Below are 23,601 nucleotides of genomic sequence, written 5' to 3' on the forward strand. Positions count from 1 at the left end.
GCTACTGAGTCTGCGCGGCGGGCAAAGGGCGCAAGCTCAGTAGCGACAATTGAAGCCTCTTCCCCCCATCCTCTGCCCTCTTTTGAAGAAAGTTTGCCGCAAAGGAAAGGAGAGCTGTGTGGTGTCAGTCTGTTAAGAGGATGACGCAGGTGGAGGGGGGGCGGAAGCTTTGTTTCATTCGGAAAGGTTTTGGAATATGCGTGAAGGGCTGCAGAGCTGGCAGGAAAAGCCCAGTCTCCCAGTGCCCTTTACATGCTGAAAGCATGCACGTTATAATTACAGATGAAATACTAGGTAGAAAGGTTTAGGGTTGCATGCAACGCTAGTCATTCTTACACCTGTTAAATCGATGCACATTCAATGGGTCTACTCTGAATAGATGTCAGTTGGCTTGAAATGATATTGGCATTGAAATACTACTACTACTACTACTACTACTACTACAATCGTAGTATGAATGAATGCAGTATTTTCTTGGCCTTGTCTCTGACTGGCCCTGTTACTGTTGTGGGCTTTTTGCGTTCCAGACAAATGCAATAGCCACAACCCAATATGTAGCTGAACATACCCATAGGCATGAATCCAGTCTTGTGTTGGATTGCAGCCACTATTTTGTCCTACTGCGACAATAAATAAAGGCACAGGGAGCAGATGCTGGCAATGAACAATTTTTGGCAATAGTCAAGGAAACAAACATTTTTGACTGTCAAGTCTGTCCACTATTGCTGCTCCCAACACTGAAGAAATTGTGACACATGGCTACAATCCTGTTCATGTTTACTCATAAGTAAGTTCCAGTAAGTTCAACGGAACCGTTCAGAGGCTGTATGTGTCTGAAAAACAGTTGCTGGAAACTGCAGGAGCTGAGAGTGCAGTTGCACCCAAGTCCAGCTTCCCACACTCACATGGCTGGCCACCGAGTACAGGGTTGGGAACAGCTGTTATGTCACCTGGGAGCCTTTTAACTATAGATGCTACATATAACCCAGAAACCTCAGCATGCCAAGCATGTGCTCCATGTTCCTTCTGGGTCAATTGATTGGTTCTTCTATCCATCCCATGATCTCAGCTTCTGAAAATGTAGCGTATAAAGTTCTTCTGTGACTTGATCATGTGGTGGGCAGCTGGTCTTTATCTAGGATTGGCTCCTCTGCTGCTGTCATTAGCAGAGCCTCTCACTCTTCCTGCCCTCCAACGGAAGATCAGCTCAACTCCAGCAATGCAGAACTCGGGATCTCAGAGAACGATCCTAACAACCTCTCCTCCAAGGACAGTGACCTTCTCCAGGATAACTACATTTAGTGCTTCCCATAGGCTGGCCTGGTAACTTGCTTCCAACCTTTGGTGGTTTTTGACAGGGGATACATCTGGGATGCACAGCTGTTGGCTGGAGGATTGGTACCCAGTGGCTGAAAAAATTGGAGTTTGGGGGATTTAGAAAACTTTTTCCAGCCATGCACAAAACTTTTGAAAACTGCAGGTTGATGCTTTTAATATCTAATGCATCTAGGAAATAGAAATACTCTTCCCACATTCGCTGATGTGGCACAGTCATAGGTAAAGTGCTTTGTTGGAAATCTTGCTATTCTTGTTGCTGTGCTGCACCGTTAATGGAAGTGCACTTTGCAGTGTAGCATAAGCCAAAGAGAGAGGGGAGGCTCTCTGCCCCAAGGAATTTACCATCTAGACTGAAAAACTGTGGGAGTCAAGGAACAGGGTAAGAGAAGCAAACTGGAAGAGGGGAGGAATGAAAGAGGCATGGGTAACAAGGCAGGGGTGGGGGTGAGAGACAGTAAACTGCTGGTTTTTGGCATTGCTCAGAAATATTTCCTTTTCTTAAATGTACTTTGCACTAGCCTCTTTCCTCCAACTTGTGAAATTAAATATTTGGAACATAATAATTCATGTACAAAGTTTCACCCAATGCTCACACAATTGCTGGAGCATGCAGATGAATGCAGCCCCTTCTGTGCAGTAACTGTGCAGTATGTGTGTACAGTAATGAGTCTGAGTCCATCAATGCAGCCTTGGTTGGATGTTAGGAAAGCTACCCATAAGCCACCTGTGCCTGTCCAGTGCTCACTTGGGAAAGCAAGCATATGCAAAGCAAGTTGATGGTGTATTAAAAAGCCTGGGGGAGAGGGAGAGCTGGCTGGAAATGTTTGAAAGCAAAGAGAGGTGTGAGCCGTGTTAGTGGCTGGAATTGGGTTTGCACTGGGGCACTAATGCTCAGCATCTTGAATTCACTGAAGAAATGGGAGGGTTTGGGGAATAGGATCAGAGGGGAGGGAATCTTTCAGCTAGAAATGTAAATTTCCAGAGGTACGAAGAACCAGTCATTTCCAAATTATGTGCCACTGAAAGGTCATTCTGGTGAATACCAGGCTCCTTAAAGGCTTGTTATGAGAGAGCACAGCTGTCCTGTTGGGTGCTAGTGCCAAGTGAGGGAATACTGCTTTTGTGCACCCCTTGTTTGAGTGGGACCCATCCAGAACAACAGAATTCTGTTTTTTATTTGATGCAAAAAAAATAAACCAGAAATAAAGAAAGGACTAGCAGCTTGGATCGCACAGTGTCAGCTGGCTCCCAAGCTTGCTGCTCGCTCACCAATGACACATCATTTTTCTTTCTAGCAAGCTGCTGAGCGACACAGAGAATATGAAGCTGTTTGGGCCGTGCAGTCAGATGCATGGACACAACTATAAAGGTGAGGTGGCTTGAATAACTTTGTGGGTGATCTTGCTTATTTTTAACACCACCATGGGGTGGAGCGTAGAGCAGCTGTTGAAAATTTATTTGGGGGTTTCCACCTGAATTTTCTCTTGACAATTCGAGCCTCCTGGTAGTCCTGCAGTTCTCTCCATCTGTTGCGCAGATACATAGTGGAACAGCAGAGGCTGGATATATTTGTCTGTTACATGGCTTGAATACACAGTTAATCCCCATAAGGCTCCTCATGCCAGGAAATGGCCAGGGATAGAATCACAGAGCCTAGGATTTGAATAAGAGTAGAGGACCTCCAAATCAAATGGCGGGAGCCTAAACACAGCTGAGAGGTGGTGGAGCAAGAGGCTGAGTGCTTTGGAATCACTCTTGGAAGGTGAATCAGGAGTGAACAATAGAGCTAGGTAGACTAAAATAGAAACAGCACCAGGTGCCAGTGCATTAAGATGTGTTTGCAAAGCTGGGTTGGAATAAGTCAGGATCAAGGTAACCAGGTAGAACTTGGTAAGATGGAGAATTTTCAAAGTTAATTAATAGCCTGGAAGCAAAACGGATGTCTGTTGTTTCAACCACCATTGCATCCATTCACCATTCAAGGGATGTATGTGTTAGCTGCTGCATCAACTTAATTTTATTTGTCCAGCTTTGTGCAAGTTCACATTTTGACAGGTTTGCCTTGAGATTGCAACATTGTCCCCATTCCAGAACAAGTGATAAAGGAGGATCTGCAGACATTGCTGGTCTTGGAGAGTTAATTGTTTTCTTCTTCTCTTCTAGTTGTGGTAACTGTCCATGGAGAAGTAAGTAAAACCATGGGTGGCGTAGGGAAGAAACTCAAAAGGTGTTTTGGCTCATTTGTTCTTCCATGAACATCATTCATTCCACTACAACCTGCTCATCACTGAATTATCATGAAAAATGGAGAATGCCAAAATTACATTTGACCAACAGGCTGGTATTATTCTACATACACGTGATGAGGTCTTAACTTACCATCTTCCAGAAAGTCTTCATTATGTGGTTTGAAGGAAAGCACATATGCTTATGCACACAGAGACAATATTCATATTTACGTTTGCATAAAGACAATGTAATGCGCATTTTAAAAGGCAACTCTAGAAATAATTATTGCCATGAAATATAATTACTAAGGGTATTAAAGCCTTGTGTTTCAGCAGCCCTTGAATGTGCATAATCCTAACATTAAATTGACAGAACATTGGAGGGGAAACACATTAGGGTTCTTCTGTTGGTTAGTTGGTTTGTGATAAGCACTTTTATTTGGCTTTTAAAGTGTTGTATTTGTGCTATTGTGTGCTGCTAAGTTGCCTAGATCATCTGTCTTTAGTTGGTGGGTTGCAGCCTCACCTAATGTGGATTTCAGCAGCAACACCTACCACCATACAAATATATGGTGTAAAAAGAATGTGGGCTTCCAAATGCACGTTTGGGCTAATGATGGATTCCTGGTCTGAAAATGCTAACGTCTACTGAGCTAGAGGCTTTTTTTGCATAGAAACCACATATATCTGAATTTGTTGTTTTTATTAACCACCAAGAAGTTCTCCTACGTGATCCAGACTGAATAGGCAGCTCCCAATTCATTTTGGATCTTGCGCGGTCAATTGTGCCCAATGGACCTTTTTCCATCCCACCTTCTCTCCCACTATTAGCTATTATATTGCTAACCTGTATCCGTAAGAGCCAAGTCTCTAGCTCTGAATGGTGTTGCCACATTAGCCCATTGCTGCAGCTTTAGTTGCACCTTGCAGGCAAGCAGCTTTATTGTGGAATAAGCTTCCACCTGCATCCAATCATAGAGATTATGGACCATGCATAAAAAAAATGTTGCACGTTGCACACCCATGTCATGAGGCAGCCATGATAAACTAGACACAAAGTTCTGGGTAGTTGGGAGTGCCATGCAGAAGGCTCTGAGACTAATTGCAATAGACCTCATGCCCACACCCTCCAGTGGGGAGTGGGTCGCCACTAACCTCTGGGTCATCTCTGGGTATATTTGACTTTAGTGTGCTGGTCAGCTCCCAGACTTTTCTTTCCTAGATGGCTGTAGAAATTCTCCAGCACCCATCGGAAATTCAAAGTGCAAATTGTATTCCCACAAAATCACCTGTCCATAGATTGCTGAGATGCCCACTGATCTTCTTTCTAGATTGATCCCACTTCTGGGATGGTGGTAAATCTGGAGGATTTGAAAGCATCCATGAAGGTAAAGATGCTGGATTGTGCCTGGGAGATTCTTGGCTGAAAATGTAAACACAAAGGGGAGGGCAATGGTTCTCTAGCCCAAATCTGCTCAGCACTTCCCAGCTTTCCAACTCTCATAAGGCTGATGACTGTTGTTTATTAGAAAAAGACCTCGCGTAACCCAGCTTTCATTCTGAGAGCGCAAGCGGTCAATCACAAAGTCTGTTCAAGGACTTGCAAACCAGCAGCTGGCATGTCTGTTTGAAATGCAAACTAAAACCTTTTGCAATTTCAGTCAGCCTAGTGAGCCATCTATTTTTATTTTGCCTTGGGGGGAGAAGAGAGGGAAGGACATTGCAGAAATGAGCAAATACTAAGAATGTAGGAAGAAATCTATTCAATCAGATGAAAGGTTCCATCTGTTTTAGCAATTCTTGTTTCCCAGAGTGGCTCAACCAAATGTCACAATGGGAAGCCTGTAAGTAAGGCATGGGGATAACAGCCTTTTCTAGCTCATGTTCCTAAGCAATGCTGCCTCTGAACCTAAAGGTAACAGATAGCCATCATAACTAGTAGCTTTAAAAGCATCCCAATCTAGGGACCATCATCGTATCTTGATGCAATGAATTTCATGTTGTTGTTTTTTAATAAGATTTATTAATTTTCCATATAGACAAAAACACAAAAAACAATACAATACACAAATACAACATACATCTTTTTTTTTAAACAAATCTAAACATCCATACATCCATAACAAAACACCTACATCCCTTTACTTTAACATATGAAAGAAATTCTAGTTCCGGGTCTTCTTACAAAAGAAAAGGTTGACTTCCCCCGCTTTCCCTCCTTTGTCTTCAATACTAATATACTTTGGTAACATCCACTTTTAGCTTTAAAACTCATTATCCAAATCCACTTTTATTGAACTATTCCAATATATCTCTTTACCTTAATAGTCCTTCAAATATCTTTGAATCTAAATCATGAATACTTAACCTCTTACAATACCACATAACAATTCTTAAAACCATTTTATAATTCTTCTTATTTAGACTGCTGCTAAAAATCTATCACATATCTCTTTACTAGCTCAGAATCCTATAGTCTTAACACACTGTCTTCAGGGTACCTTGGAGCCGTCCTAGTTAAATTACTATCCTTTTCACCCTATCCCCCTTCTCACCATTTTCCTACCCTCTCCCAGGCTCACCCACCATTCCTCTTTGCATCTCCCTCTATCATCCTTATTCGATGTCAGCTCACAGTTTATAAACCTCCCCCCTGGGAGCCTCTGGAAACACCAACTCTCATCTTCCAGCTTTTCCATTCCATATTTTGGATTATCTTGCACTTGTGTCTTCAAAATTGTTCTCGCCTTCATCACTGGACTGCCACTCCAGGATGTTGTTCTTTCAGCCAAAGCAACAACCCTGCGACTCTCACTCCAGAGTTTTTCATGTCCTTGGAATTGCTCAATCTCTTTGTTACATTTCTCCAGTATTTCCTGCAGCTCCCTGGAAAAGTTCAATTCCAATTTGTCAAAGTTCTCCCAAATCTGACTGGTTTTTCTTGTTCCATGAAAAATTTCTTTAAGATTACGGCTCATCCAGTCCATTTTTTGATTTATCAGTTCAAATTGTAAAAGGGTTGTCCTTTCTTCCTGGGTAATGTCCGGGTCTAAGATCAGTTTAAAAACGAAAGCAAACATGGTCGGAGAGGACAAAGGGTGTCAAGTATCAGTAATTTTCCATCTTTAAGTGCAAGTTTCCCAGCGCCATTTTCCCCTGAGGCAGGGTGCCAAGAACAGTCCAATAAACCACAAAAGAGATATTTCCAAAATCTTCAACCCCTCACAGGGATTTAATCCATCTCCTCCGTCAAAATACTTCAAAGCGACGTCTAACAGTGCAGCTGCAGCCGCTTGTAACTGAGTTGCCTTCTCTGCACAACAAAAGAGAGGGACGGGCTTCCTTTTAACATCCCTCCCGGTTGCCAATTGTTAAATTGCTAATCCAATTAGTCCCGTACTTACAGCAGCCGGGGTTTTTTCTTTCTTCTTTAAATTGACAGGAAATGCTTGGCGCTCAAGTCTGGCGGTATCGCTGCTTTGTCCTCTTAGGGGCAGCTGTCTCTTCAGTCCCGTGCCGGAGCCTGGCTCCGATTTTCCCCCTTACGAAGGTCAATCGGAGGCGAGGACGGCACGTCTGGGACCCACAAGACCAAGGTCCACGGGACGCTCTTCCCGTGGCTTTAAGGGACCTGTGGCGCAGACACAGTGGTCCCTATAACCCCTAGAAGGACGGAGCTCTTGGCTCCCGGCCGCCATTAACCGGCACCAAACCGGAAGTCGCAATGAATTTCATGTTAACTCAGGGAAACATTTGGCCTACCAGACATGGCTGTACTACAATTCCCATCAGCCCCAGGGCTGATAGGAGTCAACTCATATGTGCATATGGGAAAGAACAATTATTTTAACAATCCTGCTATGCCACAAAGTAAAACTGATTAATCAGGACACTGCTGTTGGTTTGCATGCTTTTCAAAGTACCAAGGAATAGGTTCAGCAAAAAAACCCTTCTGTGATACAGGGCCTTGCATATATTTTGCGATCATACCACACAAATTCAGAATTTGGTGCTGAACACAAAATTCAACATTCTAAGACCCAGTTTTTTTAAAATAAATAAATGCTGGTTCCTATCCTTTATGGCCCTATTAGGCTTGAATATATTTGGTGAACTCTCCAAAATTAAAGCGGGGGGAGGGGAGGAGATTGAGGGTAACATTTTCTTCCACTGTCGAAACAAAATAGGAAATTTTCTTCCACTGATGATAAGAATTCAATACTCTATACATAGCTTTTTGTCCTGTTGCAAAAATAAAAGCAGAATTCCTCACACGCTGCCCAAAACAAGTACTCATATTCATATAGGCTTATATGAATATCACTGTAGGCCTATCCATATAGTACGTTCAAATTGAAGAATTAAATTATACTTGGTGTAAGATTTTGGCTTGTCTTGGTGCAGAATTCTTCAATAGAGCTCTGTGGAAACCAAATGAATTTATAATAGTTAACTGCTCTTTGCTACTCACTTCGCATCCTTTGCCTTGCCCTGCTTAGTATCCTTTTCTGCCCCTCCCCAGGAAGCCATCACAAAGCCCCTTGACAAAAAGGATCTTGACCGAGATGTCTCCTACTTTACCAACATTGTAAGGTAAGAAACCAGGATGATGCTCACAATAATGATAGTGACATACCTTACCCACTGTCAGTGGTAGACCTTGGGGTCTCAAATTTCAGCAGCGCCCTGTGCAACACCAAAATTCGATGCCTTCCATTCTACAACATAGTTGCAGTGCCCCCAAAGGCTCTGCACCCAGTGTGATCAAACCAGTCGTGCTCTCCTATATCACTTCACCAGCAGGTCCCTGGGAGGCTTATAACACTTTAAAATTCGCTATTAAAAAGAGTCACAGGAATAGTTCAACTGTGTTCAAATTGTGTCCAGCTCTCGCATCTTTCTTTTATTAAAGCCTCAGCAAACCACTCACCACTTTCTCTTGTGTTCCTCTAAGTCGCGTGCAAGAAAGATGCAGACAAGCCTAATGCCCTTATTCTGTCTCTTGTCAAATCTCCAGCACAACTGAGAATCTCGCTGTATTCATCTGGGAGAACCTCCAAAAGCACTTGTCTGCAACAGTTCTTCATAAAATAAAACTCTACAATACAGATGAGAGCAGTGTTGTCTATAGGGGAGAAATACCAGCTCCACTGACTGTCGTGAATGCCTGGGATTAGTACCAGAAAGTATTCAAAAAATAAGATAAATATATTATTATATGTGACAGCGGCAGCAAGATTGTTGATTGCTAAAAATTGGAAAGGTGAAAAGATACCGACATTAGCAGAATGGAGGTGTAAATTATTAGAGTTTGTTGAAATGGCCAAAATAACAGCAAACATTAGAGGCCGCTCAAATCAAGACTTAATTAAAGAAAGGGAAGGACTCAAAGTACTGCTCAGAATTTGAAACTGTAGTAGAATGAGAGGTGAAAAATGCATGGGAAATTGAAGATAAGAAAATAATCCAAATAATGATAGATTTGGGGAAGCTGAGGGGGGTATGGTGGGAGGGAGGGGATAAATAGGATATGTTAATGAAATGTATGTATTGATTTGTGGATTTTGGAATTTGGTTGTATGTTATGTGAATATTTGATGATAAATAAATAAATATAGCAGAAAAAAGAGTGTGACTAGGTTCATTAATGGACCTTAGAGTGCTAACAAACCATTGAGAATATAAGGTTTTTGTATTAATTTTAGCCAATGCAATCTAATGAAAACAGGAAGCAGGCTTTGAGACGAGCGATTTCTATAATTCCAATAGTTTGATTGTTCTGTTGTTTCTTCCCAAAATTTCCTGCCTACTTCCTATTTTGTTTATTCTGCTTAATTAAAAGTTGAAAAAGTATAATCCTAGTGAGCAATGACTAAACTGGTTATCCTTCTTTGCTTCCTTGTTATCATGGCATTTTGACTGGTAGCAACCATTCTTTAACAGGAGATGTTGATTAGATTTTACAGGTAACTAGATTACATGTACTGATCTTTATTCAAGGTATTAGGAGCTCAGGAGTCTTCCAGGACACTTTTGAGCTAAGATTGGTACCAGGGTCAAGAAAGTTCAGAATGGGATCTCCTTATGCCCCAACCTTTTCACTTGTGCCATGATCTTCAGTAATAAGTTCAGAATGACACACACCTATACACACATACTACAGACACACATACACACTGCAGACAAACAAACACTGCAGACTCTGTTTTTGAGCCTTCTGGGTTTTAATTTGTTTTAGTCTAGTTTTTTGCAGTTTTAAACTTCTGTCAGGGGTCCTTTACCTTTTCCTTTTTATGTTTTAAATTATGGTTGCGAGTCTTTAGTGACAATTTCATTGTTTTATCTTTTTGTTGCCCGCTCTGAGGTTTATCTATATCAAGCGGTATATAAATTTTATTAAATAAATCAGTAAATAGACAAATGGTGTGACTCACTATAAGGCAGTTTCCTAGGTTCCTGGTGCTCTTCCCAGATGCTTTGGACTACAGCTCCATTCTGGGTGGGGTGGGGCTGATGGTGGTTGTACTCCAGAACATTTTTAGGGTACCAATGTGGTGAAGATTGACCTAATTAATGAAAGCAACATCTCCAGACATGGAGGCGGTCTTCTGGTTCTTAGTATGCTGCCTCTGGGAAGAAGAAGAACTCATTTTCACCTGTCAGCTCCTGCAGGTGCAACAGTGTGTTACCAAAAAATAAAACATGAATCCCTAACAGAATCAGGGCATCCCTTTCTCTGTCTCTCTCCTCTGTCTGTCTCTCTATCCACCCCTTCGATTTTGGCAGCCAACTTCCCCAAAAGAGTACAAAGCACATTAAAACATTTTTGTTAATATTGAAAAGATTTGAAAATATACAGACTATGCCCAAAGCACTTTAATTGCATTTAGATAAGTAAATCTCCATATAGATAATACAAAAATAAAGGCTAAACAATTAGAATTGTCCAAAAGGTTATATTTGAAGTTGATATCACTTGAGTGCCTCCTATTAAAAAAAATCAATTTATGGTCAATATTTTTCTTTCATTGGCAACAGTTATCACACTCATTAACCTATTTCCTTTTGAACATCTCTGTGGATCAGAATAGTCCCGATAACTCCTCTAGAAGGCCTGTTTATTGAGCTGATTTGCTTGCGCAAAGCTTACTTAAGAAGTTAGTCTATGGTGTGGTCTTTGCAGAGTATTCTTTCACATCTGTGGCAAGGTTACACAGCAATGAACATTCATCCTGATTTGCTGGTGGGATCTTCCCGTTAATAATTTGTTAATCCCACAATTTTCCAATGCATTTCCCTGTAACTTTCCAAACTTTAAAAGGTCAGTTTGTATGTGGTTTTTTTCTGTACCAAGGAAAGGGCTGTAGATCAATGGTGGGACACCTGCTTTGCATGCAGAAGGTGTCAGGTTCAATCACCAGCATCTCTTGGTGGAGCTGAAGCCCTGGAGAGCCACTGCTGGGTCAGTGCAGATAATACTGAGCTACATAGCAATGGTTTGACTTGGTATAAGACAGATTCCTGTGTTTAATCCGCCTTAATTCCGCAAACCTAAATTCACAGATGCACTTCAATCCCTCCCTCAAATAGTGACAGCCTGTTGGCACCCCTAGACAGGTTAAGATTAAGTATGTTGGCAAAGGTTTTAAGCACAGAGCTTTGTAGAGCAGACTCTTTCTCCTCCCCATTGTGCTATGTGACCACTGGCTAATCTCTATTGACCTGGAACAAAGATGCCATGAAAACCATAGGGGAACTGGACAGGGACTTCTGCCCGGCCCAGTTCAGTAAAATTCTCAGCATCCAGAATGAGCAGGAAGGTACCTCGATTCTGAAACAAAAATGATGGTCAAAGTTGAACAACAATACTGAAATGCAGTATTATCTCCCTCCCACCAATGCATCTTCTCACAATGCTCTTTTCAATTAAATTAGAAAGGTGAAACACAGAGGAACAGAGAAGCTGTACAGGGTGCTTCCACATGGCAGGTTACTGTGGGCTCAGCACTGTCCATGCATGCCAGTTTTGCGCTTCACCCCCCAAGGCCATCCTCATCAAAATTCCATTTCATATCCTCACCTGGCCCAAATTTGAACCAGACTTACCATTTGCCCAGGGTTATTTCACTTATTGGATATTCCACAGAAATGGTAAATCCAGATAAAATGGGAGGAAACTATATGGGATTGGCATTTTGATGAGGACATCACGTGGACGCTACACAAAGGGTGCATGCAGGAACGGCACACACTGAACTGTTGTGTTGGAAGCACCCACAAAGTTCTTGCATTTCAAAGCAGAACACAGGATCCTTCTGTACACACCAGTGTTCACTAGAGATCATTGTTGTTATTGTTGTTGTTGTTGTTGTTATATATTATATATTCCTGGTCCTAAAATTAACATTCAGACAGTGGCCCATTTATATGGGCAATGAAGACCAAATTACCTGCTTGGCTGTGAGCACAACGGACAGAATAATCCCACGATCTTCTGCAGAAGAGTTAGGTTCTGGCACAAACACTGGCTCAGAAGGATACATTCCATCCTGTCGCCAAATCTTGCAGGCAAAAACAAGGGGACAAAACAGGCTCTTTATTGTGCGTTTTAAGAGCCGGGTCTCACCCACCCTGAAATTAACTGTGTTACATCCTTTTTACCTTCATCTCCTTGGTCTTTATGTCAGTCTTAATCAGTGAGTCACCAACCATATGCCCAAAGCCACAACCATAGAAGTAACGATATTTCTTCGTATTGTAATGAGAATAGTTAATCTGGGGGAATTCGAGACCTCCTGCTTCCTTGAGGTTCTCATCATGCAGACTTTCATATGTGCACCAGATCTGTAAAAGGAATTGGCACGTTATAGGTACCTTGCCTTATACTAGGTAAGCCTGTTTCTCCATCTAGCCCAGTATTGCCTTCTCTGACTGGCAGTAGCTCTTCAGGGCACCAGGCAGTGGGCTTTCCCATGACCTTCTACCTGATCCTTTGGAAATGTCAGTTCCTATATTCACAGACTTGCTAAATTGGAGCCCAGTGTTTACATTTTCCTTTGTTAAGGAGCAGTTTGGCAGCTACAGCATGTAGAAGCAAAAGGTATGTTGGTGGGCAATGCAACCACATGGAGAGCGAGTTCAGCACAATGTGAAAATGTCAGGCATAAACGGTAGCCCCTATAGCATCAATTTGTACAGAGAGTACGTACCTTCCCGTTGGACTCTTTCGTGGCCGTTGCCGATGTGTAGGACAAGGGGCTGAGATTCTGTCCCACAGGTGCACTAGGATCCACACTGATGGGCAGAACAAAGCGTCGTGGATACGGCCTTGCCACTGAATTGTAGGCCTGCCAAGGAGACTGGATGTCATTGCAAAAGGAAGAACTGGTCCCTTTTGCAGGCCTGGTATGGAGATAAGGAGCAAGAACCAACTAGTAGAGAAAAAGTTAGAATTCCTTGGCCTCCCAGCTTGGGCTCCTTGGGATAAATTTGGTTCAGTTCTGATTTTAATGCAAACCTGCCTTATTTGCACTTTCTAAAATAATATGCAAACCAAAATGTAGTTACCCTTTGATACTTGCACTTCTCTGGATTTTGTGCTGCAGTTCTGCAACCAAATAATGTGTACAAAATGTATTTAAAGATCGTGAAATGTTAAAGTGCACCATTGGTGATTCAAAGCTTCTTTCTTCTGGAAGCTGGAGATTTCAACCACTTGCAGTCAGGTGCAGCTACAAGCTACACGTGCTTTGGGCACAGATCAGCATTATATCCAATGCCAGTCCAAATCAGAGTAGACCCATTGAAGTTAATGGACATGACTATAAGTTCATTAATTTTATGTAGGACTAGCACTGAAGACGACCCATTGGACTGAAATGCTGCGCTCATGACTGCAACCCTACACCCACAACAACAGCACAGCTGTACTTACCATAGTTAATTATGCACTAAACTCCAACTTCACAGCATGTAGTGAGAGGGAAAGGGAATCTTGGTCCAGGAAAAGACATAGCTGAATGCAGCAGGAGCTGTAAATAGGCATTCCTTGCCACTGATGCCATCTGCCTCAAGCGGCAATGCTAGACCCAGGAGTACCGTCCCACCCCCCAGCTACGGACCTGCTCCTCCGGAGGGAGTGCCACTCTGCCTACAACAGGCAGCTTACCCAATTCCTGAATATGAGAAGCACTCAACCAACAGTGCCTCCATCTTGCCAGGATTCAACTTCAGCTTACTGGCCTCCATGACTGCCTCCAAACATTGGCTTACCTGATCCAGAGCCTCGCCTGCTTTATGGAGGTTTTGCAGCCGGTAAACATCAAGAGCCCCTCCATCATCTTGACAGCATAGGTCAAGGATGATGCATCCTTGATCTTCAAAGGCATTGATTTGATGGAAAAACAAGAGAGGTTCACTGCAGTACTGCCCAGGCAACACCTGTGCAAGGAACACAAGACATGCCGGTGATGGCGTCTCAGGCCCTCAATGACGCCTAGAGAACATTCCACAAAGCATCCCCTCTGAAAGTTATATATTTCAGCATTGCTGGAAAGGATTTTAATATTGGGGTAAAAGTAGGAAGTCTGCCAGCCAGCTTCTACTTCATAGCCCTCTGCTGCTACAGGAGGTGGCTAAAGTAACATACTTCACAAAGAGTGAGGGGACAGGGTTGGGGGGTTGCAATAGTTAGCAATGTCATGAGATGGTGCCTTATATACCTGAAAAAAAAATCAATAGCCAGATAGCTACGCATGAGGAATCTGATCTTTCAAGCTCCCCAGCTCATGGTAGATGATTGCAGAGTTTGTCCAACATGCAAAATTTGTACCAGGTGTGCAGGTTTTGGCGCTCCGGCAAGAATCTGGTTTTGAGAAAGTGAAGTGGCTATCAACTGAATTCATGTTGTTATAATGGAGGCAGACTGCCTTTCAGGAGTTTGAGAATATATGATCCAGGAAGGTGGATCTTTAGTTCCATCTAGTGTAGCTTTCTACTTCCCACTGTTGACAGCCAAAGGCCTCTCAAATCTCATACGCAGGGCATGAATGCAACGAGATCCTTCCCAGTTGTTTACTCCCAGAAGCTGGTATTCAGGGGTACATTATGAAGAAGTGAAATTCTTCAGGGGTAGGGAACTTCCAGCCTACCCTCCACATTACTCTATCAGGCCCTCTAGACTTGCCCCAGGCCATGCACTCCCTGGCCCATCACTGCATCTTACTTGAGTGCTTCTGCCAGGCTGAAATGTGGTCTTGGATACTGTGATACTTGTGTGTTTGCCCAGGAGGGCAGATGGTCCCCAAGCTGAAGAATGTTCCTCACCCCCTATATACTTGCAGCTGCATTATCAGTAAGTGACATGAGCTCATTCCTTCAAAACTCAAGAAGTCAGCAGACTTGGCTGCTGGGCAGTTCTTCAGCAGATAAACCTATTGTAGCAAAAGCCAGGCAATGCCCAGAAAAGAAAAAGGGAAACAGGCCATGAGGCAGTGAACCCAGAAGACGTACCTGCCCAGTGAGCTTGTTCACTATGTGGAAGCGGGTACTGTGCTCAGGCTCCCAGCTGATCGCTTCCAAAAAGGATCTCCCAAGAACCTTGGCTGTGATGAACTTCCAGAGGTTCATTTTGAGTGGCTGCTCAATAAAGATCACATAGTTTTCACTCATTCCTACAAACAGGAGACAACAAGGCTCAGGACAAACACTTCCAACAACACTTCTAAGCCCCTGCTGCTTTGCTTTTCGTCGTGGCCATGTCTAACCTTCCTCCTGCTACCTTGACCTTTCCTTGCTGAAGGAGTTTCAAACTGCACCCAATGCAACCTGGTGTGCTCCAAATGATCTGGACTACAGATCCCATTAGCCACAGCCAGCGTGTGGTGTTGTAGTCCAAAAGCACCAGGTTGGGGAAGGCTTCAATATGTAAAGCTTTGAATAAATTATATTTAATCAGAGTATTAATTGCACTACTTCTATAGCACTTCTCACTATACTGCTTGTGATTTGTACTAAGCAGTCTGCTAAAAAAAAAAAAGAATACCAAAAGTGATCAGTATATTCCTGCAGCTATTAAAAGTTTTTAATAATAGGATAACCTCCCCATTTCTTTATGGAGCTGCTTTTTGGATTAGAGGAGTGCGGTCTATTTAACTATTGTCCAAATTAAATTCCTACAGATCCCAAGATGTGTTCCTAATGCAACTGCACTTTTGGAAACAGGACAGTGCCCTTCTGAGATAAGAGCATGGTTGCCAACCTTAAACCTTTGGCTTAAGAACTTTATTTTTTTTAATGGAAACGGAGCTGTTAGCACATTTACCTGGGAGCACCTTTGGCAGTGCTTAGACAAAGCTTGTTGTCCTCCAAGCTGTCTGTGTTAGGCCCTCACCCTTCCTCCTCCTCCATATGGGACATGACAGGAGGTAGGATCTGTAGAACATGTCCTATTTTATAATTTCAGTGCTGGAGTCTGGCAGCATACGATTGGCCCTTTAGTAACCAAATCTCCAGGAAGGTCAGTAAAATTTTAAGTTAAATATCCCATGGATGATAAAAACCCAAGGGTATCACTGATGGTGGCTAAATTTCTATTAATATCAGTGAGAACAGCAGGATTCCTCAGCATCTGAAACTGGAAGGACTATCTCCAGGGACCAATCCAAGATAACTGTAGTTCTAACTGGTACCGGTAATCTTTATGTTACACTTGTGAATCTGTTGTGCTCTGAGATTCTGGTGCACTTCTGTTCTTTTCGGTCTATTGGCTGTGTTAAAGTGATTTGATGAATTTCTATTCCAACCCTCTGACTAGGCTTTCATGACGTCTGGCTTTGACTCAGAGATGTTCCATCCTTGCAACATCGACTATGGGTACATCTGGTCCACTTAAAAGGAGGGCTGGCAACTCTCACCAAAGCTGTGGTAATAGGAAGGTTTCATCTTATCCTCTGGCTCAATAGAACACAGCACTTTTGCACCCTGCAGGCTAGAGTCATCGGAGCCCAACGTCTGTGGGGGGACACAGATGATGTTATAGTTGGAGCCTGGAAGAGAGAAAACGCATCTACTATTTGTTATGATTATGATTATGATTATGATTAGCTGCCCATCTGACTGGGTTGCCCCAGCCAGTCTGGGCAGCTCCCAGTAATAGTAGCAGCAGTAGTAGAAGTATTAGTATTAGTAGTAGTAGTAGTAGTTTATTACTTATACCCTGCCCATCTGGCTGAGCCTCCCTAGCCACACTGGGTGGCTTCCAACAAAAAATTAAAAGCACAATAAAACATCAAACATTAAAAACTTCATTATACTTGGCTGCCTTCAGATGTCTTCTAAAAGTCAGGTGGTTGTTTATTTCCTTGACATCTGGTGGGAGGGCGTTCCACAGGGCAGGCGCTACTACCAAGAAGGCCCTCTGCCTGGTTCCCTGCAACCTCACTTCTCACAGGGAGGGAACCACAAGAAGGCCCTCGGAGCTGGACCTCAGATGGAAACACTCCTTGAAGGATACAGGGCTGAGGCCATTTAGGACTTTAACGGTCAGCACCAACACTTTGAATTGTGCTCAGAACATGACCCGGCCAGCAGTCCAGCTACAGATGGATCTAGACATTGGCTCTATAATTGTTGATGTGGGGTTTTGGAAGAAATGCATGACTCAAGGCATTGCGATTCATAAGCCTCCATGTTTCCAGTTGAGAGTAAGGGCATGCACACTCCATGCCACAGATTTGGATTTAACATAAGAGTGTGGGAGACACAACCTCCAACGCATGGTTGTGAAACGATGAGCACATGAAGATTCTGGGCCAGTTCTTGTCTTATTCATGTGACAGAAGCCTCTTATTCATAGACAGTGTTAGGAACACCAGTGATCTAACCAGAAAGCGCTTGCCAAACTCCCATGCTTTCCATGACATTACAGCAGCTTTCCTGAACTGGGGGCCCTTCAGATGTTGACTACAACGGATGTGCTGGGGCTAACGGGAGTTGTAGTCCAAAACACCTTGAAGGCACCAGGTTGAGGAAGGCTGCATTAGAGACTGCAACCACTTCTCTCCCCATCCCTTTTCACTTCTGCATGACAAAGATGTCTGCAAACGTGGCATGAAGGCTGGGAATATCAACCCTGCCACATGTGGAAATCCCTTGCAGACGACCGCAGTGCCTGGACGCAGGCAGTCAAGTCATGTATCCATAGCAGTGACCAGAGGAGAAATGACCGCTGGGAGAAGAGAGAAGCTGAGAGAAGAAACACCATGGTGCATCTGCAGCAACACAACCAGACGCCTTCATCTGCCCCAGCTGCAACAAAACATGCCTCTCCTATATTGTTCTCTACAGGCACTGCAACCATCCAATAGCTTGACCTCAATCCCAAAGGCACACTCCTCCATTGTCTCCCAACACAGACGGATGCCAACCATGTATTTTTACATTGTAATCCTGAGGAGCCGGCAAGGACTGTTGTTATTTTTTATGGATTTGTAAAATGCCCTGGGAGCAGTTCTGGCTGAAGAACAGAGTAGAAATGCTTTGGATAAATAAATTATTTTGAATAAAACCAGAAGAGAAAAGAAAATCTAATGATCATCTTCCCTGACCACCACCACCACCACCCATCTTCAGCAAATCAAAAGCCCCTTGCCTTTGTCTGCTACCAGATGCACTGGAAAAGGTGTTGCTCTCTGACAGTTCCAAACAGAAATAAATTAGTCAGTTGGTAGTGCAGTCCAACAGAGTGACCAGGGAGACATATAAAATGCAAGCTGCATCTGCTGCAATCTCTGCATATAAAACCTTTGTTTATGAAGTGTCTGTCTTGGCAAAAGTAATGCTTGAACAATAATGCCAGGCATAGGCAAACTCCGGCCCTCCAGATGTTTGGGACTACAATTCCCATCATCCCTGACCACTGGTCCTGTTAGCTAGGGATGATGGGAGTTGTAGTCCCAAACATCTGCAGGGCCGGCGTTTGCCTATGCCTAGATAATGCAGTAGACACCTGATCTCCCCAAAACTGGTGCTGCCTTAGGTACATTCTGAACAAAAGTGAAATATGAGTTGCAGGAAAGAATGCAAAACCAGTTCTGCAGACTTCTACATTGTTTTGCAAGTCTGCCCCAAATGTTTTATTATATAATGACAGGAGCCTGGCACCTTTCCCTGCTATTCACATGTCCTGACACAGAAGCGAACAGAAGCTAGTGAACAGAGCAACAACATTGAAAGTTCAGCAAATTCACAAAATCGCTGGGAGTAATTGGAGCAAGTTGGCTGCCTAAACTTCAACAATGCAGGGTGCTGGAAATTTCTTTCAGGGCTCTCCTCCTGCAGTACTTCTCTTCATTGCAAACTTTATATTGCCAGTTACAATAAATAATCCAAAAAAAAATATTATTAAGAATTTTCTTGATTTACAAAGGTGTGTGCAATGTCTCTCTCGTATTTTTTCCATGTAACATTTTTACAAATCAGTTTTAGTTGTTGAGACTTTAGGGGGAGGAGGAGGAAAGAAGTGGGTGGGATGGGGAGATGGGGTGACGATGTTTCTATTTTAATTAATATATGTAGGGTTTGGTGTCAGCGTTGTTTGTGTAGGTTCTCTGTTGTTTCAGTTTAGTGCATTCTCTATGCACTTTGCACTCATCTGACTTCACCATCGCTTCCCCGAGCACAGCGATAAGTAGGCTGCAATCACCATCGAAGGCAATAGAAATATGCCTTGCACAATTTCATTTCAATGCACACAGCCATATACAGTGCAGAATCTACAGGACTGGAAAAATCAACAGCTAAATTCCTGTCAGCTAGTTGTCAAGCTGTTTTGTGTGTTTTAATCAGAGCTGTGAGAAAATGGAGTGAGGAATCTTTAATCAAAGTAAGATTATAAGGAGAGGGGATCTGCCAATGTTTCCCTTGAATGCTGCTATTGCCTGTCTCTTAGCAGCCCTAATCCAAGAGTCACAAGTGTGGTATATTTTTCATCATGAAAGCTAACCTCTTTCTGAAGATGAGCAAATATTTTGATGCACAAAGGGCAATATTGCTGTGATTACATGTGTCAGAAAAATAAATTAATGATGTTGCCATGGGGGCGGGGCGGTCTTCACATATTATGTTTTTATAAACATGTACCCCATCAAAAAAAATGTGTTAGCTATTGTTGCAGGGAAAAATAATAATGTGGAAGAAGGCTTTTCCTGAAGCGTGGAGCAGTCATTTTTATGGGATATTAATTATGGGATATCTGTAAAATGTGTTTTATTCTTTTTTAGAGTTTGTTTTGTTGTACACTGCTTTGATGGCCTCAGGCTATAAAGTGGTTTATAAATCTGTAAAGAAAATATATCAGAGGCAGTGCATGCAATCCATGGATTCTATTGCTCTGTCTCTAACTTGTGGAGCAAGCTTCTGGTATCTTTGGAAGTTGCAGGAGAAGCTCTCCCACAGACCACAGTGACCTACTGGGTATATATAAGAAATAAGGCAGCCTCTCAGCTAATCTGGTCCTGAGCTGTATAGGGCCTTATATATTAGTACCAACACTTTGAACCTGGTCCAGTAGTGAATGGAGCTCAGGACCCAGTCCATCCCTAGCATAGAAACATCACAATCTCATACAAATGTCATGATTCTCCTAGAAGTCAGACAATCTCACCATGTTTTCCATACGAGTTGCCCATGTTATACGCTGTCCCATCCGGGTCATAGTGTGGGTGGGCAGTTGCTCCATTCACTGCAATGTACTTTGTCCAATCCACCTGCAAATGCAAATATATATATATTTTTTTCCTTTCAGGGTCAGTGGAAGAGATTCATTTATAAATATTTCTCCAGCCCCGGTATAAGCTAGACACATGGCTCCCTGCCTTTGCAACTAGTTGTGAATGGCACTCATTGGCTACCTCTGCTAATCAGATTTCAGTAAACAGACCCTTTCGACTTCTTCGCAGATGCATGTGCCAGAGTACGCATGCTATAGTCTCATACACACATGCAGAAGATTGGGGTAGGAAAGGGTTGGTAATCTGCTGGGTTAGAGAATGGACTCTACCATTTCAAGGTGGATTTCATTTCTGGGTGGTCCTTTTTCTTCTTCATCAAAATAGCTATGCCAATAGAAAACTTGTACAGTGGGGGTGGGGATTGTGCTAGAAACTGCCTTTCCTGGTACTCTCCGGATGTTTTGGACCCCCATCCGATGACAATTGCAGTACAAACAACCTGAGGGGAAATGGCTGCACTAGAAGGTTTCTACCTGCGGGGCTAGCTTTCTACTTTCATTGAGTCTGGGGGGAAACATTCAAAAATGGGACCTCTCACCTGCAAACTGAAGCAGCAGAGGGCATTCTACCACTTCAGGTCTCGTGTTATTCCCATCTCTGCCACATCTGCAGACCAGACTGGGTCTGAGTCTCAAAACAGCAAGCCTCATCCAAGGTGGCCTACCCTTCAACACGGCTTATTTCTACTGCACACCGAGACTTAACTAACACCCATGAACCTTTAACATCACCCTGCAAGTGCTGTGATCCAGCTTCCTCCTCCTGAGACCTTAACACCACAGTCCCACTCTATTCCTTCACCTTCGAAGAGCATAAGGTAGGACTCCTGGACTCCTGGGAGACCCCGGAGAACCAGTCTCAGTCAGAGTCAACCATACTGGGCTGGATAGACAAATAATCTGACCTGATGCAGGTTCCTTTACCTTCTCCTTTGTTTCGAGGGTTTCCGGATCGACCTTACGCATTAAGTTGGTTTCTGTGCTGACGTAATAGTCGCCTTTGTAGACCACGTAGTTCACATTGCAGTTGTCCGTCATTTCTGGAACAAAAATCCCAGATTGGTTTGTGGGTGTGATACAAAACACTTGGGATCACTGGAGTTGCATGGACGCTTTTAAACCAGTGGTTTTCAACCAGAGTGCCGTGGCACCCTGGGGTGCCTTGAATGATGGTCAGGGGTGCCGCGGGCAACACTGGCCTCTGTCCCTCTTTCCTTCCCTCCCTCCTGTGATGCCCTCTTGCGTCTCTACCTCCCAAAGGCTTGCACAGCTGTTTATTGCATCAGCCCTGGCTACAAGCTCTGCAGGTGAATGGTGCCTCTGGGAGGCATCTCTCTTTGGGGTGGGGGGCAGAGACCAGTGTTGGCAGCAGCAGCTGCTCAGAGGACTCCCAAGGAGAGGGGAGAGGCAAGGAGGCTGAGGGAACACTCCGCAAGAGAGGGTGTTTGAGGCTGTCAGCTCTGCAGGTAAGGGGAGACATACCAGTAACTGGGCTCCTGAGCCCCACAGGGGTGCCGCAGAAAGAATGTAGTTGGTCAAGGGAGCCTTGGACTCAAAAAGGTTGATATACAAATCAAAGTCTAAAATGTGCTGGAAATATAAAGAAAATGAGGGTACTTTTTAATCATATGTGGTGGTATGTAAGGTGACAAAAGACTTCTGGGAAATGATATATAATGACCTGGAGGGAGGGGAGAATGTTGAAAATAATGTTTCCTAAGAAACCAGAAGCTTTTCTTTTAGGTATTATAGGACCAGAGATCCTGAAGGACCAGACGAAACCGTTTATTTACGTGAGCACAGCTGCACTGACTCTCTTAGCCCAGAAATGGAAATATGGTACACCTCCAACCAAAGAAGAGTGGCAAACAAAATTGATGAACTATGCCGATATGACAAAACTCACAGGAAGAATGAGAAACCAGGAAGAGGAGGTCTTTAATAAAGAATGGGGAGAGTTTATAATTTATTTGAAAAGCTATTGTAAACAACTAGATACATTGGTAGGACTGACAGGAAACTTGTAGTAAAAATTTGAACTATGGATTGGCAAAGGATTTATAAAAATAGAGTTGTGATTGAGATGCAGATCCAAAATGAGGGTGGGGAGGGAAGTCAGAAGGGATTGTATGTTTATGTTTTTAATTCATTTGTTTATGTAAAATAGAAAATGAGATATATATATATATATATATATATATATATATATATATATATATATATATATATATATATATATATATATATATATATATATATATATATATATATATATATTCATTTTCTCATATATATATATATATATATATATATATATATATATATATATATATATATATATATATAACCTCCTTTATCCTTGACAAAATTGTTTGTGCCTCCAGGAGTCACAGGTGAAAGTGGGGGACGGGGTGGGGGGGACACCCAAGTGGTGGCAACCTGCCTTACTGTGGCAACTGGCCTAAAAAAGAGAATCACTTTGGCTGTTTTTGATATGAGCCAGTGAAATGGTCCCTTCCTCTTGACTCATTCTCTTGGATTACTGTCAACACTGTGAAAACTGAGCTCATTGCAACCCAATGAAATACACTGCGGAGTCTCAGTAGAACTGATTCAGAGGAACCTGAGACATCCCTTTTACCTGAAATCTGGTAACCTTATTCTAAGAGGTGCCTCCTCCTGGTATTCTTAGTGCTAAAGAAAGGATTTTAGCAATGTTCCGAGAAAGGCTGAGCAAGCCTGTGAAAGTTGAAACAAGAACTGTGGGAGCTTGAGAAGGAAACAGAAACCAATTACCGGTACACCAATTACCGGTACATGCAAATGAGATGAAGCAGGACGGTGCTTATCTCAATCTCCAGGTGGGAGGGTGGAGGAACAGAAAGCTTTTTGTGTCGTGGGATCAAAGGTAAAAGATGCATCAAAGCAGTTGGAAAAAGTGTTAAAATATATTCTTTGCTTGCTTATTCTGTAAGGTTAGTCTGCGTTGCACTTACTTGGCACTTCAAACCTTGACATGAAGCGCTCAAAAATGGACTTGCAAGGGTCAGGCATAGCTAAGGTTCCAAACTCAGATACCATGATCCGGTTGTTCCGGCTGTTAGTCATGTAGGAATCGCTCCTTAGGAACTTGCTGCTGTACTTCACAACTCCATCCTCAATGTCAAACTGGTGCATCAGAGACATGCCATCAAACCAGTGGTTATACCTTCCATTGGAGAAGAGAAATATAATCAGGGGGAGAAA

At 43.0% G+C, this 23,601-nt stretch overlaps 2 protein-coding genes across 4 annotated transcripts in view; one reads left to right on the forward strand and one right to left on the reverse strand.

Moving 5' to 3' along the window:
- The first annotated feature begins 989 nt into the window (after positions 1-989).
- LOC117060320 (6-pyruvoyl tetrahydrobiopterin synthase-like) lies at positions 990-8,743 on the forward strand. Its single transcript, XM_033172535.1, has 6 exons — positions 990-1,323; positions 2,634-2,707; positions 3,502-3,524; positions 4,898-4,954; positions 8,089-8,159; positions 8,584-8,743. The coding sequence occupies exons 1-6, from the start codon at positions 1,112-1,114 to the stop codon at positions 8,741-8,743; spliced, it is 597 nt and encodes a 198-aa protein (XP_033028426.1). The 5' UTR covers positions 990-1,111.
- A 1,684-nt stretch (positions 8,744-10,427) lies between these two features.
- Positions 10,428-23,601, reverse strand: part of BCO2 (beta-carotene oxygenase 2) — a 72,912-nt gene continuing 59,738 nt past the window's right edge. For 2 of the 3 annotated variants that reach the window (XM_033172495.1, XM_033172494.1), the window contains 10 exons: positions 23,352-23,563; positions 21,280-21,395; positions 20,230-20,332; positions 16,481-16,612; positions 15,078-15,238; positions 13,839-14,006; positions 12,776-12,913; positions 12,228-12,410; positions 12,017-12,127; positions 10,428-11,397 (listed from right to left, as the gene is read on the reverse strand). In XM_033172495.1, coding sequence (XP_033028386.1) covers positions 11,281-11,397; positions 12,017-12,127; positions 12,228-12,410; positions 12,776-12,913; positions 13,839-14,006; positions 15,078-15,238; positions 16,481-16,612; positions 20,230-20,332; positions 21,280-21,395; positions 23,352-23,563 — 1,441 coding nt within the window. In that variant the 3' untranslated portion in view covers positions 10,428-11,280. The remainder of the gene's footprint in view (positions 11,398-12,016; positions 12,128-12,227; positions 12,411-12,775; positions 12,914-13,838; positions 14,007-15,077; positions 15,239-16,480; positions 16,613-20,229; positions 20,333-21,279; positions 21,396-23,351; positions 23,564-23,601) is intronic. The other variant, XM_033172496.1, reaches the window with a different exon arrangement.

Source organism: Lacerta agilis, chromosome 15 (assembly GCF_009819535.1).
Source record: "Lacerta agilis isolate rLacAgi1 chromosome 15, rLacAgi1.pri, whole genome shotgun sequence".
Lineage (NCBI taxonomy): Eukaryota > Metazoa > Chordata > Lepidosauria > Squamata > Lacertidae > Lacerta > Lacerta agilis.